The 14,128-nt window shown below is 40.2% G+C and overlaps 1 protein-coding gene across 4 annotated transcripts in view; it reads right to left on the minus strand.

The window, feature by feature from the left end:
* TEAD4 (TEA domain transcription factor 4) overlaps positions 1-13,920 on the minus strand; it is a 45,646-nt gene extending 31,726 nt beyond the window's left edge. Inside the window, exon 1 of one of the 4 annotated variants that reach the window (XM_082777494.1) lies at positions 2,072-2,164. In XM_082777494.1, the coding sequence (XP_082633620.1) occupies positions 2,072-2,120 (49 nt within the window). In that variant the 5' untranslated portion in view covers positions 2,121-2,164. Of the gene's footprint in view, positions 1-2,071; positions 2,182-13,787 lie in introns of those variants that run through there. The other 3 variants (XM_082777495.1, XM_082777493.1, XM_082777492.1) reach the window with 3 other exon arrangements.
* Positions 13,921-14,128: the final 208 nt, after the last annotated feature.

The following is a 14,128-nucleotide window of genomic DNA, read 5'->3' on the forward strand; positions in this document are numbered from 1 at the left end:
TCTGCTTCTTGATAGTGATACCTGTTCTGTTCTGTTCCAAAAGCTACTGTGTGCACCTACCTACCTGTGAAGTGCAGCAAAGACAAGAGATCTAAAAAAGCACCTATCCAGGTGTATCCAGTGAAAGGTTAATCAAAGCAAGGTCAAGAAAGCCATCTCAACTATCATTTCAGAATTCACAAGAAGAATGTGAATCTGTTAGAACAGGTCCAGAGTAAGGACACGAAGATGATCAAGGGGCTGGAGCACCTCTCCTATGAAGAAAGAATGAGAGAGCTGGGGATATTCAGCCTGAAGAAGAGAAGGCTCTGGGTAAACTTATTGCAGCTTTTCAATACTTAAAGGAGGCTTATAAAAAAAGATGGAGAGCAACATTTTGTTCAGGCAGACAATGACAGGACAAGGAGGAATGACTTCAAACTAAAAGAGGGGATATTTAGATTAGAGGTTAGGAGAAAATTCTTCTCTCAGGGTGGTGAGGCACTGGAACAGGTTTCCAAGAGAAGCTGTGGATGCCCCATCCCTGGAAGTGTTCAAGATAAGGTTGGATAAGGCCCTGGGCAACGTGATCTAGTGGGTGGCATCTCTGCCCATCATGGGGGCAGGGGGGGAGGCCAAAACTAGATGAACGTTAAGGTTCCTTCCAACCTAACCTATTCGATGATTTTGTGATTCTGTGAATATGACACAAAACTAAACATCCAGCAAGTTACTACAGAATGACACAATACAAAACCATATAATGTTCATGAGAGCATGTACAATATGGAATTAACTGACACTGGCCTCTGCCCTGGTCCCTACTTCCTTGTACAGCCTTATTTTCTGCCACTCAATGCATTGCTTCCTCCTCCCATCTACACTAAATGCCTTCCTGGGCATCACCTTTTCCACAAACAGGCCTGCATATTTCAAAACCACATTTTTGTCTTTCTGTTGGCTAATCCCATCTTCTCAGCAAGATGCACACTCAACTCTTACTGATATCATCCTTAACTTTAGTTTTTATGCTGATTTTATTAGATCGCTCTGACACAAATCATTTTTTCCTACCCAAGACTTGGTGAGAATCTTCTGCTAGCTTCCCAGTTTCCCAGCCTAACTTGTCCAAAGCCAGATAAAATGCAGCATGTGACTTTTCCCTTTCTGGCCTGGGTTCCCTTCACCCCTTCCTATCTTCCTTGACTGCTGGCAATCATTAATGTCACATCTTTCTTGATTCCTTAGCTTGCTTGTTTTCAACCTTAAAATCTTCTAATTAGTGAACTTGTCTATGAAATTTTAGACTTTGAACTCTATCTCTTCTACAGTTCCTTCTCACCCTCTTTCTGAATTTTGTCTTTGTATATCACATATATAATACAGCGATGATGTTCAGCACCCAGGCTCTTTGAAAGGCTCAATTTCCCCCCCCCCTTTGCTTCCGCTCTTGCTTCTACTCATAATTCCAATACCAGAGTTAAGGCTATCCCCAAAGTTAATAAAAAAAGAAAAATGTGGTAACAATCTTTCTATTCACCCCTCCCTGAGACCCTACATCCTCAGCTTCCCAACCATTAATCTCTAAACTCTGATGTCTGCTCTTCATTGTTCTGTAGTCTTCAACAGTAACTATAAATTAAATATACTGAGCAAATAATGCAGCATGGTGTCTTGTTCTTCCCATTAATCTGGACTGCAGCTGTGGCAAATCCATGTGGCAAGTGGCCCCAATAACAGTGTACAATCTCAAGAGTGGCATGTTCATTTTGAGACAAGAGTTGCAGACAACTCTTTAAATGATATATTAACAAACTTAACTCTGATCAAATTTCTTTCACAATTCTTAACAGCCTGTATTTTTCTTCCTAACTTCTATACTGAATCCAGACATACTCAGGAAGCAATAAAAAAACTTAATACATAGTTATGATCATCATACTGAGACCCTTTGCATGAAACAGACCATAGAAAAACATAGTAGTTTACTGCAGCGCACTGGTCTATACTATGAAGACATCTCTCCCCTGCCACTGCAGAATTACAGTGCTTAGCAGTCAAGTTTGAGTTCCTGTAGCACAGTTACACATACCAGAGAACTTTATATCCAGCTGTGAGATGAGTTTCATCACTCCTATCATTCTTTAATTTTCTGTTTTAACCTTCCATGAGAAAAATCTCTGAGATCATTGCAGTTCCTGCAATAAAATTTTGAGATGAAAACTCAAGAAAAAAAGCTGAGCTAGTCCTTCTGAAAAAAAAATAAAAAAAATCATATAAATGCAAGCATTTTTATGAAGTGCTCAGTACCACATCATCTTAAGCTCTGTCTTGATATATCTGTTTTCATTATTTGACTGTGCAAATTGCTCAGCTCCTCCATCCTCTGAAATGAAGCAAAATCATAGAATCTTTGAATGGTTTGGGCTGGAAGGGACCTTAAAGACCATCCAGTTCCAACCCCCCTGCCATGGGCAGGGACACCTCCCACTAGACTAGGTTGCTCAAAACCCCATCCAACCTGGTCTTAAACACTTCTGGGGATGGGGCATCCACAGCTTCTCTGGGAAACCTGTTCTATTGCCTCACCGCCCTCACAGTAAAGAATTTGTTCCTTAGATCTAGACTAGATCTACCCACTTTTAGTTCAAAGCCATTACTCCTTGTCCTATCAAAACACTACCTGATAAAGTCCCTCTCCTGCCTTCTTGTAGGCCTTCTTTAGGTACTGGAAGGTCACTATAAGGTCACCCAAGAATCTTCTCCAGGCTGAACAACCCCAACTCCCTCAGCCTGTCTCGATACGGAGAGGTATTCCAGTCCTTTGATCATTCTCATGTCCCTCGTCTGGACTCGTTCTAATAGGCCCATATCCTTCTTTTGTTGGGGTCCCCAGAGCTGAACGCATTACTCCAGGTAGGGTCTCCTGAGAGCAGAGTAGAGGGGAAGATTCACCTTCCTCAACCTGCTGGCCATGCTCCTTTTGATGCAGCCCAGGATACAGTTGGCTTTCTGGGCTGCAAGCGCACGTTGCTGGCTCATGTTGAGCTTGCTGTCAACCAATACCCGCCAGTCCTTCTTACCAGTGCTGCTTACAATGCATTCTTCTCCCTACTTGTGTTTTGGATTGCCCTGGCCTCAGTGCAAGACCTTGCAGTTGGTCTTGTTGAACCTCATGAGATTCTCACAGGCCCACCCCTCAAGCCTGTCCACGTCCCTCTGGATGGCATCCATTCTTTCCAGTATGTCAACCACACCACACAGCATGGTGACATTGGCAAACTTTTTGAGGGTACACTCAATCTCACTTTTCCGTACCACCGACAAAGACGTTAAATAGTGTCATTCCCAATACTGTCTCCTCAGGTTTGCCACTTGTTTCCAGCTGGACACTGAGTTGTTGACTCTTTGAGTGCAACAACCCGGTTAAAGAAGTTTTAAAGCTGTTAAGAAGACTTTTAAAGAAGTTAAAGCTTTATTTGCTGGGGCAGAACATGTTAGTTAAGCTAGACCAGCATCTCTTCATTAGACATACACTTGTTTGGAAAGATGCTGCACTTTTCAACTCTGAATCTAAATGTACTTTGCAAAGGTGACAAAATATTATTTCATCCCCTCATATAAGGTAAAATTTGCTTATGGTCATAAAACTCAAGTGTTTCATTTAATAACCGATCTAAAAAATGAAACTGTCTCACATAAAAAGTCTTCCTGAGAAGAGCAATTCTCTTTTTCACTGTATAAATTAAACCCAAACCTAGAAACACAAAAAGGGCTAACTGCATTCAGAAACTGCTCTTCCTTGATGGCCAGTTTAAGATGTTTCATGCAAGGTACATGAATGAGGGTTAATAATTACAGAGTCTGCAGGGTTTGGGTAGCTTCTTATTGGTTCCAAATAATGAGTGGAGATAGGTGAAAAGTCAGTCACCTTGTGAGTAGTTACAGCAACAAATTCTTCATTCAACTTGAAGAGCTTCCCTTTTCCTCAGCTGGTCATTTCTGCCCATAAAGTATTTCATTATCTCCTGTGTGCAGTGATTCCAACTAAATTTCTGAAATAAAGAGGATGGAAGGGAGAGTAGACATATACTACTCTAATTGCCAAAATTAAAAAATAAGCACCCCCCTTGGATTTTGTTGGTTTTGTTTATTTGGTGTATGGTATTTGGTTTTGTTTGTTTGTTTGGGTTCGGTTGTTTTTTTGCGGCAGTAGGGTTGGGGATAGGGATTGTTGGTTGGTTGGTTGGTTAGTTCTGGGTTTCTGTTTTTCTGTTTTGTTTTCCTTTCAGTCAGTTCCTTTTGTGGCCCTGTGGACCACAGTGCTGGCACAGTAGATAGAATAGAGTAAGAATCAGAGTAGATCTTCTTAAAACAATTTTGCCAGCAGGGAAACTGCAGCTTGGAATTGTATTCCACCTAACTGTAGAACATGGACTGGTAAGAGTATGGGCAATGCTCTTCCTGTCCTTTATTCATTTGTTTGAAGACAGAATTAAAGTAACTCCTAATTACTGCCCCAAAGGTATGGGAGGTTATTCCTTGGAAAGGAGTGCAGCAATGCATGTATGTAGCAATCCTTCACCATTACCCTAATGGGAAGCTCCAGGCTACGCAGTTCTGCACCAACCCTCAGCCTTGAGTACAGTGTTTTTCAGTGCATCAGTTGAACAGCCTCATCAGCTTTGTTTTCCCACATTATCGCATCAGGACATAGAAATGTAAGCTGATCCAGTACGTAGGCAGGAACCAAGACTGATGAGAATCTTAAATAAATTGTTTAGACTGACTTTGTCTGGGAAATCCCAAAATCACACCAAAGCAGCTACACGGAGTAATGAGTCTTGAATATGCTACAAAGCATGGCATCAGGTAACACACAAAAGAGCCAGTAAAAATCACGCATGGAAAGGCATGTCAAACTTTCATTCTCATAGGTCATCTGAGAATGACAATGTTGTACAGGCACAAGAATATTTTCCTCACTAAGGCCCATGTTGTTAGAAAAGCATGACCATTGAGGGTAGCACTGAAACCTATGCTTAACTATAACAACATCCTCTAGTTCCCATGAATCCAAGTTCTACATTACACAATCAGACATATGCTAAACTCTCTTTTAGGTCAATTAATGTTTTGCCCACCTGTTTCAGTAACTTCCAATAGCTGAAGGGCATCTGAAAGCAACTCTCAGTAGTCCTCAGTGATAATGCCTCAAAGGATACCAAAACTTCAGCACATCTCGTCCTCCTGCTTTTTCACTCAACTGCCTCTGTTGGCACCAACAGTACACTGTTTCTTGAAGATTTCTGCCCAAGTGCTATTCTTGAGCATGTGCCCTGATGGCACGCTAATCAAATATTCAAAGTTCCAGCCATGACAGAAATCAGAGCTAAAAGGGATCTGTGAGATCCATTCAGCCAGTTGCTGCATGACCAACACAGGACTATTCAGTTCTCTAGGCATTTGGTCTGGTCTAGTTTAGCTCTTGTGTTCTGACTGCTTCACTAACCTGAACACCAGGACCCAGTCCTTCTTTGTATGCGGAAGATTACTTTAAGACATCAGGTTATAGCTTTATGGGAAGCTGAGCCTAACTGAATGGCTGACTCTTCCTGAAAATGCATTTGCCTTTTTCCTTAACTCCCTCTCACCAGATTATTCCATAGATCAGGTCAACACATTCTCTAAGAGGTGAAAATTAAGAACTGATCATTGCTGGTTATAAGAGAACGTGGACAGAAAAGCTTCACAGAAATTAAGGCTTTGTTCTGTGAACTTTGTTCTGGGTAGCTACCCAGAATCTGGTCTGGATAATAGCTAAATTGTGCCAAGTTCATAACATTTCTTTACAGTGACTTGTGATTTTTCCCCCTCTTTCTTTTTGCACCTAACACTGGAGCAGTTCTGTTCTACATTATTTAAACACATGTTCCCTTACAGTTTATAATGTAACCTGATAGCTGGCAACCAGGATTCAGGCACTGGCACAAAAGCAGGAACAGGAGGCTGACAAAGCTATTTAAGCTGCAAGGAATACTTAAAAATGCACGTGGATCTAGAAGGAAATTCACAAATTTCTATGTGTTTCATTTATTTTGTAGACAAAGGTTGTTGTATCTAGAATCACTTTCCTCCAGTTTTAGCCATAAAAACATCAGGCTAGTCATGAACAGCTTAATTAGAGTTGGCTCTTTCTCCATGCCCAGAAAGAGAGGAGATAAGCTTTGAAGTTTTTTGTTTTTTTTTTTGTTTTTTTTAAATAGTTCTACAAGTAAAGATGATGACACACTGCTCATGTTGAAGAAAAGCTTAGAAACTCCAGTGAAGGTTCCAGATACCATTGTGCTAAATAACACACTCACACATGTGTTTCCCTGTAACACCACTGTGATTAGAAGTAGGCCTATGCCCCATGCACTTCTAGTCAACAGTTTGGGTTATTCCTATTGTGTTATTTCATCAAGAGCTGGTTACACGACTGGCATTCCAGTCTGTAGACACCAAGTTCCTGAAAAGGGATTTGTGATTACTGCGCAAATCATGCTCTGGGGAAGAGAGTGATTCTTAAAGACATTTTCGGTGGAAGGTTTTCAATGAAAACAGTGACATTTCCTGTTCAAAAAGCTAGGGATAGAGCAAGACTGTGTCTGTATGCATGCATGCAATAAGCTCCAGAGAATTTGAAGGAGTACCCAGAGGATGGGTCAGAAGTTCAAGGTGACAAAAATGAGGAACAGCTGCTATGTACCCTTCAGCAGCAGGTGCACCCAGGCCAGAGGTTTAAGTCTGCTCTGCCAGTGACCAATAGACTTGTGAGACCATCTGTTTGGGTACAAATTACACACAGCCTTCACAGTTTTGCTGCCCAGATCTTTGCTGTACACAGACAATACAGGGTTTGTTATGGATTAGCTAATGAGCAACTGTTAAAACCAACACACAGTCCTAGTTCTCCTGTGTTCATTAGCTGGATCCTGTACAAATGAGAATGCTTCCTCATCTTATAGCTGTAATAGTATTTTTCTGATCAAGCATCTTTCCTTCCTTTTGGGGCCACCCCTTAAGGCGCTGGAACCTCAAAAGGCTATGTTGACTTGTCTTCATTTTGCTTAACAAATGCACAGGGATGTTTTGATATGCAATTACATAAAGCTTTGCTAAGTTTTACATCACCCCTGCCCTCCAGCTTTAAGACACACCTTTAAGGGAGACTTCATTCATGTGACAGATTTTATTTACTTGCACTGTAGAAGAAAAAAGGCTAATTTTTTCCTGTGCAATCTGTGCATTGATGCTCATCAGCTCTTTGTAGATGCAAACCCTTGCTTGAGAAATGCTATCATCCCTCTCAATAATCAACAGAATTAAGACATTCTGCGAAAGCATTCCTTGTATTTATCTTGAAGTTTGCTTTTCCTGTTGCAGGCTTGAGAAGTCTGTGCCTTCATTGGTCTAATTAACTTTTTTGGTTCAAATGAACCCACAAACAGTATGTAACATATTACTAACAATTTTGAAAAAAAATCCACAGATATTCAAAGTGGAAAGCAATATTTAATCACCAACTAATGGCCACAGTTTTCTATTTCCTCTATTACAATGCCGTATAAAATTATATCCAATCTGTAATCAGTCTCATTTATACAAAACTCTGCTACACTAGGGTATACTTTAGCACTAGTTTTACAAATACATTTCTTAATAGTTTTATCTGATACAATTTTAAAAATCTCAAATAACAGCTTTTCTATTCTATCTCCTTATGTAAGAGATCTCTCAGTACTGAACACTGTGCTATCATGAAACTTCTTCTGATATCCATCCTATATTCCTTTTTTCTCTACCATTAATCCTAGTCATGCTCACATGTTCCACATAAAATCCCTCTCTCTCCCCTAAATGTTAACACCCTTCAAATATTTTTAGACTGTTATTATGTATCCACCCCACCCCCCACCATTCAGTCATCACTTAGCCAAGCTATGTATATTTAGCTACTTTAATCTTTCCTCCTAAATCAGTCCCTTCAACTCCCAGAGTTCAATGTTAAGTCTGGTATGCTCATTGCTCTTCTTAGAACTCAATCCATGTTTTTGAGATCCTTCTGGTAATGTGTTTGCAAAAGCCTGGCCAGAAGAGATTTACATGTTCTTGTTTTCAGGCAAAAAGAAACCCAAGCCACTGGACTTGATTAATTTTCATTTTCCACATCTGATTTTGTTCCCAGGTTTTGGATTGAAACTGAAATTATAAACAAATGTTTTCTTTATTTAAGAGCAGATTTATCTAAGAGCATACTAGCAAATATTTGGATTCAATTGTGAAGGAATAGTGTTTTTTAAAATGGAAAGAAACACTAGGGCTTTCTACTAAACTTTTCAGAAAACAACTGGAAACACATAGTTACCCAGAAGCACAGCAGAAAATAAAGCAGTGACTTGAAACAAAGGAAAAGGCTGACAAATTAAATTGAAACCATCTCTCAGGTAACAAGACAGAAGGAGTGGACGCAACTACAAAGCACATGACTGGCTTACTAAACCAGGAATGATTTAAACTCTGTGCAATTTATAACAAAGAATTACACTGCTGACAGTAAACTGCTACAGATTAGCTCTATCTTGGAGAATTACTAAACATTTGAAATTTAGAAATGAAAAAGCCAAAGGAAGAGCCAAAAAAAGCAGTGCACTGTTGCTAATGAAGGAAGTTACATCAACATGAGAAAAGCTCTGTGGCTGCAGACAGACACAGTGGGAAAATCTCGATTCCACAAAACATACTTAGTTTTAGGCCTGACGTATAAAAATGGGACTACAAAATTGCTAAAATCACAAAGGGACATGAAAAGGAAATGCCCGTTGTTTAAACAGCAGAATGAAGAAAAAGAAAGTACTCACAGTCATTTAGATAACATGTAGGGCACAATAAAACTACTAATTTATTTCTGTTCACCAAGCATGTTAAGGAAAAATGCCACAGCCAGTGTTATCAGTTATATTAATTGCAATTGCAAGCAGTTTCCTAGTTGGTAGACATTTCAAAAGTGGTAAATACCTCAATACTCAGGAAGTGCTTGTAATACATAGAAAAAAAAAAGTTGTTTTTATGTTCACATAGAAAAATGAGCAGTTAAACTGACATATAATTTAATATTAAGAAAACTAAATTCTGCTTAGAAAGGAGATGGAAGGAGAAATTTGACAAACTCCAGCAGAAGTTTTATTTGTTGCAAAAGTCTCCAGAAACCTGGTTCCACCTAGTTAACAACAAAGAACTAGAACTACACATAAGCAAAGTGGAAAACTGACTCAGTGAAACTAAGCCTTGTTATTAAGCAACTCCAAAAACATCATACATATCCCCAGAAAAAGAACAGAAGATGGAAAAGTCTGCATCCTGACAAAATCTATGTTTTGTCTACCTTCTAGTATCTAAAATGGAAGATTGCATTCTGTTACCAAAACTGTGGGATAAAGGGACATTCTATGGTTCATTAGGTCAAGATAATGGAAGGAATAGGAACTGCATTAGTTTTTTTCCCTGACAGATATCACAGCTCAAATCCAAGTTTTGCGGTTACCTCAGCCAGGCAGTTCAGTGGCAACTGAGTGTATCCTCAGCATATTCCAATTGCTTTGACTGAAACAATATCAGGCGAGACTCTGAACTAGCTATAGAATAAAGTATTAAGACCTTGAAAGCATTAAAGGTCTTGAAGGTTTCTACAATAGTAATAGCTGTAATATTCCTCCTTCCACTCATGGAGGAAAATTGTTTTTGAACTGGGACAGGCAGTATATGTTTTGTTTCTTTGGGTTTGTTTGCTTTTCAGACTTACTAGATTAATTTCTGAGGTTGGGGAAAAAATATTAACTGGTAACATATCCCTTTGAAATGAAGACTATATTCTACAATTTACCTAGACACTTCAGAACAGGGGTAGGAAGAACTACCTGAGATGTGGAGGTTTTCAGCATCAGAATGACGTTTTATAGCAGCTTATTTCATATTGCAAGTTCAAATCTTTGCAGTTCACTGCCTCTTCTAGGTTTTTAACTATTAACATGGTTAATTATGTTTCTCCTGTCACTCAGACTGAGTTTTGAGCATCTTTTGATATTTGCTCTTTGCCATATCAGGACTTTAAGAAACAAATAGATGGCACCAGACTGAGAGATGAGCGCTCTCAGCTATCTGCTCCACCCTGCTCAGCACAGAAGTTACTGAGCCATTTGAAAGCTATCTGCTGAACTACTGCCTCCTTCAGAACAGTGGCCGATTCCAGCTCATGTTACAAAAAGGTGCTCTAAGCCAGATGTTTGTTCAGTGTTCAGAAGTTTGTTTGGCTAAGCCCGCTCAGCAGTGTTTTGTTAAACTAAATCTCACTTTGCTCGTTACTTTTTATTTCTCCATGCTCATTAGTGTTGGGAGACTCTCACTCTTAAGGATCCTCATGCAAATCACACAAAGGTACTAATGTTTTTCTCTCCTCTTTCTCCAGACCAATACTGAAGATACCAGGAAATAATGACTGTAACACTGAACTATGTGATTGTTTATTTGGGACAAATGATATAGGTATTATTTCTCCCACATAAAAACAGATGGACAATGTAAAAGCCAGATCTGTAATACTGTACTCCCGTGTTATTCTAGTAGGAAGCACTATTATGAGAGTTATCCTTGCAAGACCTTGGTGGTACCAGAAGGCAGCAGATCAGCCAGTTAATGGGTGTACTGGACTCACTGATACTAAAGTGAATAGAAAGATCAACATAACAGGATCCCATATATGACAACACAGCTTTTCATGCCTCAAGCAGGTGGTAAGCAGAGACTATTGGTAGGGAGAGCGAGGGCTTGCATTGTAAGCAGTGTTGTGGTATAAGCTTATCCAATCAGGATGCTGCCTATGGCAGTACAATATGTCTAGGAGGTAAAAAGATAATGAAAGAAAAGAAAATGGCAAAGGCATCAAGAACTTGACTGGCTTGCAGGTGAAGCAGGAATCATGTCCACATGATGCATTCCATACAGCAGCAATAAGTGGAATGTCACCTGAAGAGCTACAAAAAGCATGTGAATTCTGAAGAGGGTAGGGAACATGACCATGAGGCCAGTGTACAAGCTGAACTGCACATTTTGGTGCAATTTTAAATGTTTTCAAACAAAACAGCACAAGTTCTTCATAATGGCCTGGTGCACTTTAGCTTGTTCAACATGTTCACTGGTAATAGCTACTAATTTAAAACTGATAACAAATTGCCTCCCACCAGGTGAAAACTATATAAATCACACACAGAAGAGATCCTTGGAAATGAAACATCATGCAGAATAGTACCACGACAGTACACCATCCAGAATAGTACCAACCCAGTTCTTACTGGGAAACAATGAAAATGTTTGTGTGGAGCCAGAAGTCGGACTTTATGATCCTTGTGGGTCCCTTCCAACTTGGGATATTCTATCATTCTGTGTTTCACATTTTTCAAAAAGGTGCATATGCGCTTCTCTGTAACTTACTGAATGAGACTTGAGAAGTGTTATGTGCAAACCAGTCATAGGACAGCTAATCAACCTTCCCTTGGAGGCAGGTCCTGCTCCACCTACAGCTTGTCCTGTTCTGGGACCTGGCTCATAAGCATTGAGAAGATGAAATCAGGGACTATATTTGTTCTCCCTGCCCGGTCATATCTTTCTATAGATCCCAGGCTGCGCCCTGCTTCTTTGGCATGGATCCTAGAGACTAGTAAGCAAAGGAGGGCATAAATCTGAGCCTAGGCGTCTGTCAGGAGTTCATTGAACTAACTATCCATGCTGGGAACAGGTGCACTGAAGGCAAGCAGGGACACTGTCCTATTTGGAGTAATGAGCAAGGGGTTGAAGAAAATTTGTTCATTTCATCTCCCAGAGCTGAGCCTAAACTTTTTACCCTGCAAGTAGGTTATTTACCTTCTCCAACTCACCAGTGCAGTTAGGGACTTTCCACAAAATTCCAGCTAATTCTCATTTGCTTCTGTAGTTCATTCTACTTCACTTTTACTTTTGCTCTCTCATTTCTTTTCCAGTCCATTTCACTCCCTGCTCTGACATATTAACCCCAAAGCTGAAGTAGTTCAAAGGCTATGCACAGAATGATTAGTGAATGAAGACAGTCTTTAAACACAACACTTTCACCAGTAATTTTAAAAGTCAGCTGTCATGAAAAGCAGCACAGACTTACAGCAGCAAGGAACATGTCTCTAACCTCTGTTTCATTACCATAAAGCACCATGGGATAGATTTTCAAGTAAGATTTTAGAAGCAGTCCTATGCTCACCTTAGTTATAGATCCTCATTCCCATTCCCATCATCCCTTCTCTAAATATCAGCACAAGCAATTGTGTGGCTGGGCAATGAAACATACCATCAGCCCTATGTAAACTGAAGTTCACTTTTTCACCCTTTTTCTTTGTGTTAGTATTACGGATCAGTTCCTTGGGCAGTTCCATGGCATAACCATAACAGTATTAGTGCCAACATAGGGCAAAAATGGATGTCTACATCTGAATATTGACACTTATTGCAATTTAGGGTGATCAGTCTTATTCAACATACATTGCTCTGTTACAGATATACTGATGCATGTAACCATTAAAAACATGAATTGCAGATAAAGCTGTGTAAACAAAATCCCACTCCTGCCCCCTTAATGAGGGTAATCTAATCCCTAGTTCAAAGAACAATGGCCCGATGGGTGGACAGAAATCTACAGAATGACTTGTGAAATGTTCTATATGAAACTTCAGAGCAGGGCACTCCCATGTGTGCAAAGAGAAACAGATTCAATTGTAAAGGGAAAAAAAAACACTGACTGGGCAGTGAGAGGTCTGCCTTACATAAGATCCTTGCTAGCGCACAGTTTTAACCTTGGACTTTTAACTAAAAACAACTATGCACTCTTAACCTGAGCATTGCTTTTTAGTCATAGAAGTACCAGGTGACTCCTTCCAAAACTCTGAGGTATAGAATGCAGGTTGGACTTGTTTTTTTTTGTGGACAAAAAACAAGAAATATTGCTTAACTGTGGAATGGGTCAAAAGATTAATTCAAAATCATGTCTACTACCTAAGAAGTTGACTTCTGCTGCAACTGCAAGCCAGCAATTCTGTGTTCAGGACTGGGTAACTAGCTAGCTAGCTGAGAACAACTCACTGGTGAAAGGCATTCATGCCAGAACTGAAAGATGGCTAGCTACAATGAAAGGGTGCATCCAAAAGAGTCTGTTTTCTGTCCTTCTGAAGATCACAAAAGTGTAACTAAAAAACTAACTGTAGCTGCTTGCACACCACCACCAGGATCAGTGGGAGGTTCAGGAGCTGAATTTCTGTCTCGTAGCAACAGACACACAAGCCTTTACCTGTTAGAATAACAAGAATGTTGGGGACAGCAGTGAGAGATACCTTAAAAGATAGACTTAGTCACTTCATGGAGCCATCTTCCCAAAATTTAATTCAACAGCATGACCAACTCTGGGAGCTACCTTACTGATTTTCCCCTGAAAATCAGTAAGGCATCCAATTGGATTCCCCTGGCATCCAATCTCTAATTCTTTCTGATTTTCACATATGCATATACAGATGTTAAAATCTTATGCTAATTAAAACCTTTGTGAATTTTCCTAAATACAACTTGAAGTGACCAACTGCATCAATTTGGGGTAGCTTGAGAAGAAAGAATTCATTCAGAACATGAGTGGTAGAACTGACTTGCACAGGGTAGGCTGCCTGAAATTTGGTGACGTGTCCTTTCTTTCTCCTTACCATACATCTTGCCTTCGTCTGACAAGATAATCTTCCGCCGTCCACATGGTGGGTAGATGGCTAGCGCTTCCTGGAAGCTCTGCTCAATGTCCGGACTCCATACACCCTCAGCATCATTGTCAATTGGTTTGTCCAAGGCCTCGCTGCCCCCTGAGTCGTTGCTCCCCTCAGGGGAGGTGGGAGAGCTCCACTCGTTGGAGGTAATGGTGCCAGCTAGAAGCTCCAAGGTGCCACGTGGAGAAGCAGACTCAGAACCTGTGTTGACAAACATATCCCATCCATGAGTTAGAAATCCTCCTCTCTAGAAAAATGAAGCTATACTAAAGAAACAGCAACAAAAA

This window comes from Aythya marila, assembly GCF_965140915.1.
Source record: "Aythya marila genome assembly, chromosome: 1".
Lineage (NCBI taxonomy): Eukaryota > Metazoa > Chordata > Aves > Anseriformes > Anatidae > Aythya > Aythya marila.